This window comes from Thermoascus crustaceus (genome assembly GCF_041956765.1).
Source record: "Thermoascus crustaceus strain CBS 181.67 unplaced genomic scaffold VTN00scaffold_5, whole genome shotgun sequence".
NCBI lineage: Eukaryota > Fungi > Ascomycota > Eurotiomycetes > Eurotiales > Thermoascaceae > Thermoascus > Thermoascus crustaceus.
The window spans coordinates 489,284-503,483 of record NW_027192531.1 but is presented as its reverse complement, the minus strand read 5'-3'; the positions used below and the strand labels follow the sequence as shown (position 1 = coordinate 503,483).

Here is a 14,200-nt window from a genome sequence, read left to right as displayed (position 1 = left end):
TTGTTATCTTTCTTTTTGCTATAACTATTCATGTGGGATGATTACCTAACCGGGCAACTTGGCTCTTCTGCTGATTGGCTAGCTCTTGCATACAGTGTAGTGGTGAAAGGTGAGACACCCTTTGAAAATAACGAGAGTGTCAACTCTGAAGCATGTTCCAAAATTTCCAAGCCAAGATTGCTGATCGGTCAATCAGACCGGCATGTCAGCAGTGTCTCGAGTATAACCGGTCGTGCGCTTGGCCTGAGCAGTTAAAGCGGTGAGTCTTGGAAGTGTTTGCCTCATCAATTCATTTGTTTATTATAGGATAATATAAGCTCATATTCTTCATGAGTAGAGGTCCGGCAAAAGGCTACATCGAGGCTCTGGAACATCGTCTACAGGAAACGGAGAGCCTTCTGTTGAAGATACTCTCACAGCTCTCTGATACACAGCTGTCGTCCATCGTGTCACAGGACGTGACGGCTGCAAGGACACGCAACGATGGATTATCACCTTGTGCCCCCTTATCGCCAATGGGGAAAAAGAGCGTGGAACACTGGAAGTCGTTCCCTCTGACCGCCGTTGAAAACATCCGGAGATGGCAGCAGGATTGCCTCAGCCATACGAGACCACCAGCCCTGAATGAGGCCGAAACAGACATCGAAGCAGCCGATTCATGTCCACCCGCTACAGGTCGACAGGGCTCGGAGTCACAGGCTCCCAATGACACGGAATCTGCGTTCAAGGGAAATCATTCCAATTCCCATGAGTTGGGGTCGAGACCTACTCCATCCGTCTATGGAGCAAAAAGTGATATGCGCTCGGGACAGAGCGAGGGTACTGTCTCGCAATCGATTTCTGAGGTGGCTGCCTCAGTACCATGCGATGTTGTCACGCAGATGTCGACATCTAGAAGAGAGGCAGACAGACCATTTTATATGCCTTCAGAAGCTGAAAATTCAAGCAGCTATGGCATGTTCGACACTACCAGCAGCTCGCAGTCACAGTCATTTCAGCGAAACCTTGCACCAAAAGCACCGCAGGAGCTGAGCTCCTGGATCGCGGCTCCTCCGGTGAAGTTCCAGCAACAGTTTCTCTGGTAAGCTGTGGTGCGGGAAGAAGTTCGAGGTCGAAAACTTCCAAATAGGGCATTAAGCCGCTCATGGAGATTTCTCGCAATAGCCTAGATTAAGCACGGCATGGTTATACCAACTGAATTTCATATGGCCGGACTTTAAAAGGCCCAGTGCATTCTCCACGAGTCTTCGACTCTGTGGAAGTAGAAACTCATCGTGAAAGAGCTGGATCTTATCCAATGTGTGACTACCCTGCTGGTAGTGGAGCACTAGGTACTTCGGTCTTCGACATGAATTCACACATACCTCACCATTTTACGCTGTGGTCGGAATTTATTTGCGACAATTGCCATCATTGGCCTTGGGCTCCCGGGCACATAAATCAATCGGATTTACCCCACGTCAATGCACCCACATGGTTGCATGCAACCCCATATTCCCCGTATCTGCCCCCCGCATTCGCATTCGCAACGGAGATTCAACTCCATCCACATTTTTTGCAAAGAGCAATATATCCGATTCCCTGGGATCGGGCCTCACGACCCTCAAATGGAGCCCCGCAGCAAGGAGACCTGCAGTGTCAATGAGACGTGTGGCGGTATTCTGTAAAGCGGAAGATGCTGAGCCCCACTCTATGGATTCCTCAGGGAGATGGGGTGTTAGCAGCAAGATGTCTAGGGAGGTAGATACCTATCTTATGATATTCCGAGTTTCTTTTGGGAAGTAACTATCAGACATGAACTGTCTTCCATAAAGCGGTGTAAAATCGGACTGCATGCATACACCACAACCTCTATGGCTATTAAGAAGGTACTCCAAAATATCTTCCCGTTAAGATAACATCTACACCTTGAAGGTTCTACTCGCCTAACTACTGCCTCACTCCGTAGGTAATCATCGTCGGAGCAGGCCCATCCGGCCTCATCCTCGGCATCCTTCTCGCCAAACAGGGAGTTCCAAATCGAACTCCTCGAAGCGGGCAGCAAACTCGATGAGCAGCCCCGCGCCGCACACTACGCCTCGCCCGCGACGTACGAGCTGATGCGAGCGGGCGTCCTCAACGACGTGAAACAGAGAGGCTTCCACCCCAGGAGCGTCACGTGGCGGAAATCCGATGGGACATTCATCCCGAGCGGGACGAATGAATACCTCCCTGATGATTATCCGTATAAGCTTGTCGTCTTGCCACGGGATAGGCTGGGGGTGCTTCTCTACGAGCATATTCAGCGGCTAGGGCCGATTGCGACAGTGGAATTTTCACACAAAGTTGTAAAAGTTGGGCAGGATGAGGATAAGGCGTGGGTGGAGGTTGAGACTCCTACAGGTGATCGGCAGAGACGAGAGGCAGATTATGTTATTGGATGCGATGGGGCGAGTAGTACGGTGAGGAGAGAGCTGTCTGGGCCTGAGTATCCTGGAGAGACGTTGGATGCTCAGATCATTGCCATGAATGTAAGTCATTGTTTGGAAGTGGTACACCTATGTCTCAGAAGTTAACTCCCAGTATCTTACTCTTAGGTATATTACGACTTCACTAAATACAACTTCTGGGACTCCAACTTCGTCGTGGACCCCAAGAACTGGTATATGGCCGTAAAGATCACCAAGGACGGCCTCTACCGCGTCACCTACGCGCGAGGAATATCTCAAACGACAGCCAATGCAGTATGGAGAGATCCTACCGGGGAATCCCAAACCGGGCGAGTACCGCATCACGAACATCAGCCCGTACAAGCTGCAGCAGCGATGCGCACCTTCTTTCAGAGTTGGGAGGGTCATCCTTGCTGCGGACGCGGCGCATCTGTGTAATCCTTTGTATGTTTTACCTATTTTTACTTTCCTTGGATCTCTAAATAGACATTGAAGTCATGCAGAACAGTGCATACGTGCTAACTACACTCAAACAACCCGCAGCGGCGGCCTCGGCCTACAGGCGGCATCGCCGACGTCGGCAGCCTCTACGACTCCCTAATGGGCATCCACCTTGGTCTTGCAATGAAATCATCCTAGATAAATACAGCGAGGTACGGAAGAAGATCTGGACCGAGATCATCGACCCAATGTCGTGGGAGAATTTTCGACGTCTCCATGACCAGGATCCGGATAAGACAAGGGAAAACGATGAGTTCTTCAAACTGTGTGTGAAGGCGGAGACGGATGAGGAGCTTACAAATCAGATGGCGCTGGTGAGTACTTACTTTGTATCAGGTAGATGAGGTGTGAAGCAGGTCATGCTGACTTCGTCTACCTACCTAACCTACCTAGGCCCTTGACGTCTGAAGGCATGACATGACGCAGTACTATAACAAGCCAGGTGGCGAAAGTAAAGGAGAAGAGGATGGGAGTTGGAAAGCTTCAAAATTGTAAGAAGTGCCTGTACTGTATAGTATACTTAATTATCCGATTATTTATTTGCATTTTCGACATGAAACTAACGTTTTTTCACCTTTCCCTTTCTGTCCTCTAGAATTCTAACTTTCTGATGCCTGGAGTTCTTCTATTTCAGTTATTACATATGGATCTACTGTCTTGGAAATCTATCGTCATATACGAGATTACGGTGACCGAGGACGTGTCGACACCTCTTAAGTTGATCCAAGATCCAATCGGAAGATTTAATCTCCGTGCATGCTGGCTACGATGATAAGAGATTAATAATGGAGAGTCGAGGAGGTCAGACCAGTAATAAAACTCTGTTATATAGCTAAGGTATATGTGAAGGCAACTCCCAGGCGGCCGGGCCAGGCCCAGGGACTGCTTGCTAAAGCCCGAAGCAACCTTCAACTACGCTGAACAAACCCGACGGAAGTATGTATATAATTTACAAGTCCCGATATTTACAATCAAAAAATAATAACAGCATAAAATCCGGGTCTCTTGCAAAAAGAGAGAAAACAAAAAGGGATGATCTATCTACGCAAGAACGCCTCCCTTCTTCAACTCCTTGATCCTCTCGTCGCTCAGACCGAGCCGCTCCCGGAGGACTTCATCCGTGTGCTGGCCAAGCAGTGGCGGAGGCGATCGGATACTGGGGTCCGCGTTCGAGTACTTGACGGGGGTGTTGAGGATCTTGATAGGACCGCAGACGGGGTGCACGATCTCTTTGACCATGCCGCGTGCGATGGCTACAGCACATAGTTAGCTTTTTCTTTTTGTCCTCCATCGTGAACATGTCATGGGAATCAACTTGGCTAGATGGTACTTACTGTGCTCGTGGTTCAACGTGCCCTGAACATCATTCACCGCCGCGTACGGCATTCCGCAGCCCTCGAAGAGGTCCAACCATTCCTTCGTGGTCCGCTTCTTCGTCTCGGTCTCGATCAGCCTTTCCAGTTCAACCCGGTTCTTCACGCGTTCGTTGTTCGAGGCGAACTTCGGGTCTTTCTTCCATTCAGGCTTGCCCAGCTTCTCGCAGAGAATGCCGAAGAGCCGGTCGTTCGCGCCGCCGATGAAGATGTCACCGTCGGCGGTTTTGAAGCCTTGGTATGGGACGACGGAGGCTGTTCGTCGTCATAGTTAGCGTCCCTTTTTTTCCATTTTGGAATTGAGATCCTTTTTTGGGGGGATATGGCTTTACGTACGATGCGCAGTTCCCCATCTGCCCGAGTCCTTCTTCCCGCTGATAAGAACAGAGCTGGCCATATTGGCTAACGTCGCGGTCTGGCAGTCACTCAGGCAGACGTCGAGATGCTGTCCTTCGCCCGTAGTCGCTCTGTGGAGCAGAGCAGCCATGATGGAGTTGCATGCGTAGAGACCGGTGGTCAGGTCCGTGACCGCAACTCCGACCTTGACTGGTGGACCGTCCCTCGAACCCGTGAGATGCATCAGACCAAACTCCGCCTCGACCATGACGTCGAATCCGGGCCGGTTGCTGTAGGGCCCGGTCTGGCCGTAGCCCGTGATACTGGCGTAGATTAGTCTGGGGTTGATCTTCCGGATGGTCTCGTAGTCCATGTTGTATTTCTTGAGAGAGCCGGGCAGGTAGTTTTCGACGAGAATGTCGCATTCCTTGGCGAGCTCGTGGAGGATCTCGACACCCTCGGGGTGTGCGAAGGATAAGCCGACGGATTTCTTGTTCCGGTTCACCTGAGTTTCCTCCAGTCAGTGTTTCTGATCAGAGACAAATGTTTCCTTGGTGTATATATATATCCCTACCGAAAGATAATATGCACTCTCTCCCGGACCTTCCCTCCCATCCAGGTACTTGGCAAAGGGAGGTCCCCATGCTCTCGTGTCATCGCCCCTCGTCGGGTGCTCGATTTTGATAATCTCCGCACTGCATGCAGCAAAAACCTGGTATTAGCGGAATACAGGTAAAAAAAAATAACGTTGGTGAAAAAAGAGTTCCGCCACTGCAGAAGGACGCTTCGTACAGAGCCTCATGGACCATACCCCAGATCTCCAAGAATTTGTGTACAGTAGGGCTGTAAGATAGTTCCAATCCCCGTTAGTCAAAATGCGTCCCGCGCCGTCCCGAAGCAAAGCGATCAAATTTCCGCGATGTTTGTTATTAGACATACCCCAGCAAGAACCCTGCTCATATCCAGAACCCGGATGCCTGCCAGAGGCAATTTCCCCTTCCCGGCGATCGGAGCTGAAGCCGCAGTTTCGAGTCCTCGACGGACGATAAAACGATTCGAGCCATATCGTGACGACGGGAAGAGGGCGGATTTCCCGAACGCTGCGGAAAGTGATCTGAAAGAAGAGCCGTACATTTTTTTGACAGTATTTTTTTATTAGGATACTATTCTATATAGACATCCTATGGTCAAATAAAGGAAAAAAAAACCACAAGAAAGAAAGTAATATATCGTCCACGATTGGAATGTATCTTAACTCGGGAAAGATCAACTTTGATCTTCATCCAAGAAAGACATCCGCAGAATCAGAGCTGTAGGCCCCACAACCGAGGATCGGGAACAGGAACCGATTTTCCAGTGGGTCTCTGCGTGCGGACCCCACATTGTCGTCTTTGCTCTTTAGAGTGTTTGATTTTATGAAGTATTATCGAAGGAATAGGATGGAGAGTGTTGCAGGAGAATGTTATTGAGATGGGTTAGTTCAGAGGCCTTAGAAGTAATTTTGCATGACCGGTGTTGTTTAAGTTCCCGCCACCGTCGATTAGAGAACTGTAAGACAAACACACCAGAACAGCGTAACGTCAGAGATTGGCGTCTAGAAAAGAACCTGGATCTGGAGAATCCTTATCAAGGTTACTAGCTATGAGGAGTGCCAGATCGTCAAGGGTGTTCCCCATCCTTCCTAACGGCGGAGATCTGGGGCACTGATGGCGGATACCTGGATAAAAGGTAGATAAGGTGATCCAGCCCAAACAACAAGCATTAAACCAAGCAAAGAGACGCTTTGCTAGTGAATTCTGAGTCGACTAAAGAGTGAAGATTCATTTTTGAAGGGATCTAGACTACTTCAGGTTTCGATTGAAACGAAAGAATGGATGTTTTTCGTAGCATCGATGGACGAACTGCATCACTTTCATCCCAACTTCTGCAGCGTCTAGCTCAAAAGCTACAGCTTCGTACTCGCTGAAGGCGGGGCAACCCCGTTCCCTTCGGACGTCTCGCGCCCCTCCTTGGTCAGCTCCCAACCCCGTCCCCTATACCTGGCTGGCCAGACCCCAGATTTCCCAGGAGCCAAGATACCATTCGGGTCGAGACAGTCCTTGAGGCGCTGATTAAATTTCATGAGTGCGTTATCATTCCAATTGTACGTCCCGGCAATCTGGTCCATGAAAGCCAGGTGAGTACGGTATTCGCCGTAACCCTCCTTTGCGGCGTCGTCGATCATCGCACGCATGCAGTCGTGGATCGCTTTCCGCATCTTGGGGTCATCGCGGTTGAAAACAATCTCAACGATGAGGTGCATCTCGCGCAGTCCGACGACGTAGGTCGGGAAGAGATCAAGACCGTTCTCGTTGCATCGGGTCTTTGCGATTTTCCACAATTTTGTCGCGTCGACGCCACGAACGGGGGAAACAGGACTGAATGCGATATGCGCGCCGTTCGGGTGCCAGTTGACCCAGGCAAGTTCCTCGAGGTCAGGGACGCCAGAGGCAATGCGGTCCCTGGACCAGAAATAGTCGTCTTTGGGCAAGGTTGAAGGGTCGATCCGGCGGGCACCGGGAATCTTCATGAATTCTTTGTGGATAATATCGAGCTTGTACTGCCTTATCTCCTTTGGACCGTAGGCCATACCGTAATACAGCCAGGTACAGTCGCCATGGCTCAATGATTTGGCAACCTCGTGTATGACGTCGTCGGGCATGGATCCCTCGCCCTGCCAGTACGTGCTGCGTGGCTTTCCTAGACAAGCAATCTGCTCGACGACATGTCTGAGTTGCGCGACATTCTCCAGTATATTTGCGATTCTCAGTGGGCGAATGATTTCAACCTTAAATACCAGTGAGCGAATTTCCTAGTGGATATAAGGTCACGTACTAGCTGTGTCAGATCCTCTTCTTTCTGGAAAGTATACAACTATTGTAGCTCATTAGCTCGATCGTCAGTAGTACCGAAAACCACCACGACTTACATAGCTTTCATAGCCGCCAGGATCAGGCATCAGAGCCATTCCCAACTTTGTGACAATGCCAAAGTTGGATTGTGAGAATATACCACTAGGCAACGGTGTTAATCACTGCACCCGTTGAGATTCAGACGCTCGGAAACTCACTCAGCATAGGGACCAAAGCCGTATGGGAAAATCTGCCAGCTATTGTTATTTGGCAGCGCGCCCATTCCTGTCCGGATCACTTCTCCAGTAGGAAGGACAACCTCAAGTCCGGAATGGAAGGTCCAATGATCGCCATAGGGAGTGTATCCCACTCCTCTGTCAAGGGTGTTTCCCAGTATGGAACCACCACCAAGGTCCGGGACATCGATCCACAGGTGCTTGTAGCCCCTGGCTTGGATCTCCTCGTACAGCGCATAGAAAGTCACTCCAGGCTCCACCAAGCAGGTGCAATCGTCCGGGTTGATGTCGAGGATCTTGTTCATGCGCCGCCCAAGATCGACGACGACGGATCCGCGAACGCGGGGTGCTGCCCCACCATAGCCAACTATAGTTACAGGACTGGCGTTAGATAAGGCATCGCAGTGGATAAGATAAGAAAGTAGCCATACAATTCCTCCCGATAGAAATGGGAAAAATGGGAATATGATGCTTGTTCGCCCAAAGGACGATTTTCTGCACCTCAGCCGTGTCGCCGGGGTAGACGATTGCAGAGGCAATGAACTCTTCGTCGTCCAGAACATGCATTGAATCGTGAGTATTCGGATCTATATTTTGTCAACATAACTTGGACGCGTTTCTTACGTTTCTCTTCCTTTCTTTTACGACTTGGGGAATCTGAGACTAACTTTCCATATACCTGATGAAGCATTATCAGGACGTTAAATCGTCATTGAGTTAGGACTAGATCAACTCACCAGCCATCCTTTAGTGGCTTGTCTACAATCTCGACGTTCTCTTTTCTAAGCTGTCTGGAGAGGTCCTCGAGCGCCTCCAAGAACTTGCCCTTTTCAATGCCCTGAGGAATGGCTGGTTCCCTGCGCCTCGTAACCTGGGTTTTGGTCGCTATGTCAAGGATCCGGGCCTTGGTCTTCTGTGCCTTGTCGAAGAGTCTGGCTGGGATTCCATTATGCTTCTCCTCGAGCAGTGGCGTTGGGGGAACGGCTTGCTTCTGGGATGACATGTTTGCGTGCAGTTTCAAACGAACAGCTAAGTGCTGATCTAAGAGAGTCGTTGGATATCTTGTTTAGAAGCCAGAATCATCATCCCAGCTCGAGACATCTCGATTGATATAGCTGACATGGTGGGGTTACTGCGGAAAACCAGCGCTCCCCAGACAACCGAGATGCGGAGTAACCGGGGTGGCATATGCAGAGACTTCGCGTCCGTCTGGCATTTGCCAGAGATCCCTGTCGCAGGACGGAAGCACCGTGGTGGTGTGAGAGTGGTGGGGATATTTCGACTATGCAGTTGAGATGGTGTTTCGCCCAGGGCGACAGCTACCGTAGCCCTAACATAGCTGATGCAGCTGTCTCACCGCCTACAGCTTCCGACCCCACCACCGAACGGGAGCCGACCGGCAGGCCCTGTGGGGTGCGGAGCGCGCACCGGATAAAGACTAATTAGGCGCCTGTTTGGCGGGAGTCCCTAGCCGATGGAAAAGCCGAAGGTCCTCCGATTCTTAGGTCTTGGGATTTCCTTCGTTCTTCTTCTTTCCTACTTATCTCCTCTCATACGAGCCGTTTCACATCCTGCATGACAGGCTGAACTGCTCAGTATGAAGGCGAAGCCCTACACTTCGGTGTTTCGCCCGCTATGGCGGCGGAACTTCTCCGTGTCCGCCCCCCAGCGGGCCATTGACAAGATATGCCCATCGGCCCAGGAGGCTGTCAAGGATGTGAAAGGCTCCTCGACCGTTTTGGTTGGAGGTTTTGGTTTCTCTGGTGTTCCCAACACTCTGATCAATGCTCTGCGTGATCGTCCCGACCTCAAGGACTTCACCGTGGTGTCCAACAATGCAGGCATGCCCGGTGTCGGTCTTGGTAAGTCATAGTAGTCAGCTCGTCGACCAAGCATCATCTAACCACTATATAGGTCAATTGCTCGAAACTGGACAGATTAGCAAGATGATTGCCTCGTTCATTGGTGAAAACAAGGTGTTTGAGAAAATGTACCTCAGTGGAGACCTGTCGCTCGAGCTCACTCCTCAAGGCACCATCGCCGAGAAGTGTGCTGCTGGAGCTGCGGGTGTGCCTGCTTTCTATACCCCGGCCGCATATGGAACAATCGGTAAGCTATTGCTCGTGTTGTTTCATGTGTTGAGTCAGTCGTCTGGTTGGCTAACATATGCATGCACAGTGCAAACTGGTGAACTCCCCGTACGCTACAACAAGGATGGTACTGTCGCGGAAAAGTCGAAGCCCAAAGAAACTCGTGAATTCAACGGCAAGCAATACGTTCTGGAAGAGGCTATCTTCGGTGACTACGCTCTGGTTAAGGTCCACAAGGCCGACAAGCTCGGTAACTGCCAGTTCCGCAAGGCCATGAACAACTTCAACGAGGCCATGGCCAAGAACGCTAAGGTTACCCTTGTCGAGGCGGATGAGATCGTCGAGGTCGGTGAGATCGCACCCGAGAACGTTCATCTCCAGGGCATCTACGTCAGCAAGGTCATCAAGAGCACCGTGGAAAAGAAGATCGAGAAGCTCACTTTCGCCAAAGACCCTGACGCGATGCTCCAGGCCGGTAAGTTCCAAGTGACTTTTATACTTCCGTGGATATGTTTAGCTCACATAACCCTTGTTCAGGCTCTGGTGACGCCACTGTTCGTCGTGAACGCATCGTCAAGCGGGCCGCGAAGGAGTTCAAGGACGGAATGTACGTTAACCTCGGTATTGGAATGCCTCTGATCGCCCCTGCATACCTTCCTGAGGGAGTCGAGGTCGTCCTGCAGTCTGAGAACGGTATCCTGGGTCTCGGTGGCTACCCTCGCCCTGGTGAGGAGGACCCGGACCTGATCAACCCTGGCAAGGAGACTGTCACTCTGGGCCGTGGTGCATCTCTGTTTGGATCGCACGAGAGCTTTGGAATGATTCGCGCTGGACGTATCGATCTTACTATGCTTGGAGCGCTGCAGGTTAGCCAGTACGGAGGTATGTTCTTTCTTCCTTCATGGAAAATTTCCTAATGCCTATACTAACAACGTCTAGACCTGGCCAACTTCATGCTTCCTGGCAAGGTTAAGGGTATTGGCGGTGCCATGGACCTGGTTGCCAACCCCAGTAAGACCAAGGTTGTTGTTACCATGGTACGTGAACCCGCATCCAGCACTTAAAGCCCAAAAAGCATAGCTAACCGTGATGTTCCACCTACAGGAGCACACCGACAAGAAGGGCAACCCCAAGATTCTGGAAGAGTGCACCTTTCCCCTGACCGGCCCCCGCTGCGTGTCGAAGATCATCACCGACCTGGCCGTGTTCGACGTCAGCCCGACTGAGGGTCTCGTCCTGACGGAGGTCGCCGAGGGCGTGACCGTCGACGAGGTCCGCAGCAAGACCGCCGCGCCGTTCAAGGTCGCGGACGACCTGAAGACCTACTAAAGATGATTACGGGTTCAGTGAACGATCTATGACTTGATTTGACTTGCATCTTGCATGGCATATATATATATATATATATATATCGTTCCATGTGGAATAGATAACGCTGTTTTTATAGTAAATGATAACGCCACATATATTTTTTTTGTTAAAGTAATAATATTCACTATTGATTCTATAGATTTCATCCCATTTCTTGAAAAAAAATTCTCGTGTTCAGTTTTGCGATAACGAGACTGACTCGCGTCCTCGTATCTCCGTCGTACATCTTAAGTCCGATCGGAGAATTTCCGGGCATCCATGGATCTACGTCAATTTCCCTTAACTGGACAAGTTCGGATCGGAACAGATACTCTCGGCACTACCGCTTCAGCTTATAACTATTTTCTAGTAATTATCCCCAGTATTCTTTGGACATGGAACAGCACTGCCCCGCAACACTTGAATCTTGAAAAGCTCCCGGGAGCTTGACGAATACATGCAACAGCTGTGTCCCTTGGCCCGATCGATCCCGTTGGATCGGGAACCTTAGCTAACATAGCTTCCGAAGTTGTACCTGGAGATTGGAACAACGTGGGGCAGGCCATGTTGGAAAAGCTCCCAGCCCCACCGACCTCAATGATGAATGATCGGTGGCCGTGCCGGGGCTCCGTATCTATCGGGAGCTAGGTGCTGCTGCATACCCGAACTTTCTACTATTCTACTCCGTATTATTTTGACTTGACCTGCTGTTCACGACGAGAGGGAGAGATACCCCGAATTGTGGTTTGAGATATAGGTTAGGAGGTACTGTTTGTTCATTTCGAAGTTCAAGATGCTGGTCAAAGCTGCGCGAGAGGTCCTGCGCAAGACGCCGCAGGATGTTGTCGTCTTGTCGGCCGTGCGGAGTCCCATCGCCAGGGCGTTCAAGGGTGGTTTTAAGGATTCGTATCCGGAGGAGATTTTGATGCCGGTACGTTTATTTAAAATATACTACTTAGGTTCTTTTTTTTGGGGGGGGGGGGGGATCGACTTGAAAATGGGGTGAATGAAGTGGTATTCTCAGATATGTTTCTAACGACAGGCTACAGGTGATGAAAGCCGCCGTGCAAAGAGCCAACATCGAGCCCGGCCACGTCAACGACGCCATGATCGGAAACGTGCTCGCGGAGCTGGGATTCGCAAAGACCGGCCGCATGGCCCTCAACGCGGCCGGTTTCCCCAACACCACCACCTTCCACACCGTCAACCGCCAATGCTCCAGCAGTCTGCAGGCCATCACGCACATCTCGCACTCCATCAAGGCCGGCCAGATCGACGTCGGTCTCGCCGGAGGCGTTGAGAGCATGAGCCGCAACTACGGCACCAGGGGCATCCCCGTGGACGTGTCCCCGCTGCTGAAGGAGTCGCCCAACAGGCATGCCCGTGACTGCATCATGCCCATGCTGCAGACGTCGGAGAACGTCGCGAAGCGGTATGGCATTGGCCGGAAGGAGCAGGATGAGTTTGGTGTCGAGAGTCAGCGGAGGGCGAGCGAGGCGCAGAAGAATGGCATCTTCGACGAGGAGATTGTGCAGATCGAGGCGCGGAATATCAACCCGGAGACGAAGGAGGAGACCAGGCAGCTGGTCAAGCATGATGAGGGTGTCCGGCACGGTGTGACCTTTGAGAAGCTGTCGACGCTCAAGCCGGTGCTGGAGAATGGCGCCAGCACGGCGGGAAACTCGTGAGGATTCCTACAGAACTCTGTTTATTGGAGGGATGCTGACGAAGACATATCTAGATCGCAGATCTCCGACGGAGCCTCCGCGACGATCCTAGCCCGCCGCGACTGGGCTGAGGCTCGTGGTCTGAAGCCCATCGGACGCTTCGTTGGCACTCAGGTTGCGGGCTGCGACCCCGACGAAATGGGTATCGGACCCGTCTTCGCCATTGCGAACCTCTACATGTACCTCGGCATCGAGCAGAAGGACGTTGACATCTTCGAGCTGAACGAGGCGTTCGCCAGCCAGACCATCTACTGTATCCGCGAGCTCTGCCTGGACCCTGCCAAGGTCAACCCCAACGGCGGTGCCATCGCCCTGGGCCACCCCGTTGGCGCTACCGGAGCGAGACAGACTGCCACCCTGCTGGCTGCGTTGAAGCGTCAGGACAAGGAGCTTGGAATTGTGAGCATGTGCGCTAGGTAAGCCTGAAGTCTTCTCCCTTTGCAATAGCATATACGTCATATGCTGTTTCTTTGTGCACAAGCTGACGGGACAACAGCACCGGAATGGGCGTGGCAACCTTGTTCATTAGGGAGTAAGCCTGTACCAGCATGGAGCTCATCTCGAGCTGTCTGCGTATACCGACAGCAGGTCAGCTTGCGGGACCGAGTTGCACGAGCCGAGGAGAGCTCCAGGCGTGGAGAGAAAGCCCCACGAAATAGCGCGGCGGGCCGATCCACAGCGAACGCTTTTGCGGGGAGGCCCCACATGCAGCACCGATGACGATGCGACAGCTTCATCCTGCGTGTAGTTTAGATCTAGGAAACGTTTAGGTGCCAATCAAAAGTCTCAGTTACAAGGGCTCTTCTGTAGGCGTGTCAGGTCCTAGCTTCTTTTCTTTCGTTGAACGTCTTGTCTCTTTACGGCCCGGCAGCACTGTGGACTTCAATTGCTTCACAGTCTCGATCAATTGCTCGACATGTCGATGTTCGTGCAGCTCTTCCGTCGCTCGCAGGTCGTCTCGAGGCTCCCTCGACTTCAAATCGTCAGCCAGCGGAGATTCATGGGTTCCGTCAGCGCCATCGACTCGAGCATCTTCCGGACGCTGTTCGGCACCGAGGAGATCCGCAAGGTACGTCCTTCCACACCAGAACCGGTTGATATATACAAAATGGATAGCTGACTATGTGTCTGCATATACAGGTCTTCAACGATGAGGCATACATAAAGCGCTGCGTCGAAGCCGAGGCGGCCCTCGCCCGGGCGCAGTCGCGCTGCAACGTGATCCCCGCGGAGATCGGGGACATGGTCACCAAGAAGGTCGAACATC

The 14,200-nt window shown here is 51.6% G+C and overlaps 5 protein-coding genes across 5 annotated transcripts; 3 read left to right on the top strand and 2 right to left on the bottom strand.

The window, feature by feature from the left end:
* Positions 1-329: 329 nt before the first annotated feature.
* Positions 330-3,338, top strand: VTN00DRAFT_7760 (uncharacterized protein; the record flags this gene model as incomplete). Its single annotated transcript, XM_069434539.1, has 5 exons — positions 330-1,081; positions 2,009-2,510; positions 2,577-2,823; positions 2,973-3,244; positions 3,324-3,338. 5 exons carry the CDS (start codon positions 330-332, stop codon positions 3,336-3,338), a joined length of 1,788 nt encoding a protein of 595 aa, XP_069286026.1.
* A 633-nt stretch (positions 3,339-3,971) lies between these two features.
* VTN00DRAFT_7759 (uncharacterized protein) lies at positions 3,972-5,773 on the bottom strand (the record flags this gene model as incomplete). Its single annotated transcript, XM_069434537.1, has 6 exons — positions 3,972-4,183; positions 4,265-4,558; positions 4,640-5,144; positions 5,214-5,334; positions 5,451-5,482; positions 5,579-5,773. 6 exons carry the CDS (start codon positions 5,771-5,773, stop codon positions 3,972-3,974), a joined length of 1,359 nt encoding a protein of 452 aa, XP_069286025.1.
* An 811-nt stretch (positions 5,774-6,584) lies between these two features.
* On the bottom strand, positions 6,585-8,769 carry VTN00DRAFT_7758 (uncharacterized protein; the record flags this gene model as incomplete). The annotated part of the gene is made up of 7 exons (XM_069434536.1): positions 6,585-7,466; positions 7,514-7,552; positions 7,608-7,692; positions 7,749-8,133; positions 8,198-8,353; positions 8,435-8,445; positions 8,504-8,769. 7 exons carry the CDS (start codon positions 8,767-8,769, stop codon positions 6,585-6,587), a joined length of 1,824 nt encoding a protein of 607 aa, XP_069286024.1.
* Positions 8,770-9,363: 594 nt separating this feature from the next.
* VTN00DRAFT_7757 (uncharacterized protein) lies at positions 9,364-11,185 on the top strand (the record flags this gene model as incomplete). The annotated part of the gene is made up of 6 exons (XM_069434535.1): positions 9,364-9,628; positions 9,681-9,875; positions 9,945-10,331; positions 10,394-10,738; positions 10,796-10,893; positions 10,961-11,185. 6 exons carry the CDS (start codon positions 9,364-9,366, stop codon positions 11,183-11,185), a joined length of 1,515 nt encoding a protein of 504 aa, XP_069286023.1.
* An 814-nt stretch (positions 11,186-11,999) lies between these two features.
* Positions 12,000-13,469, top strand: VTN00DRAFT_7756 (uncharacterized protein; the record flags this gene model as incomplete). Its single annotated transcript, XM_069434534.1, has 4 exons — positions 12,000-12,137; positions 12,256-12,890; positions 12,948-13,349; positions 13,430-13,469. The coding sequence occupies 4 exons, from the start codon at positions 12,000-12,002 to the stop codon at positions 13,467-13,469; spliced, it is 1,215 nt and encodes a 404-aa protein (XP_069286022.1).
* Between the last annotated feature and the right edge of the window lie 731 nt (positions 13,470-14,200).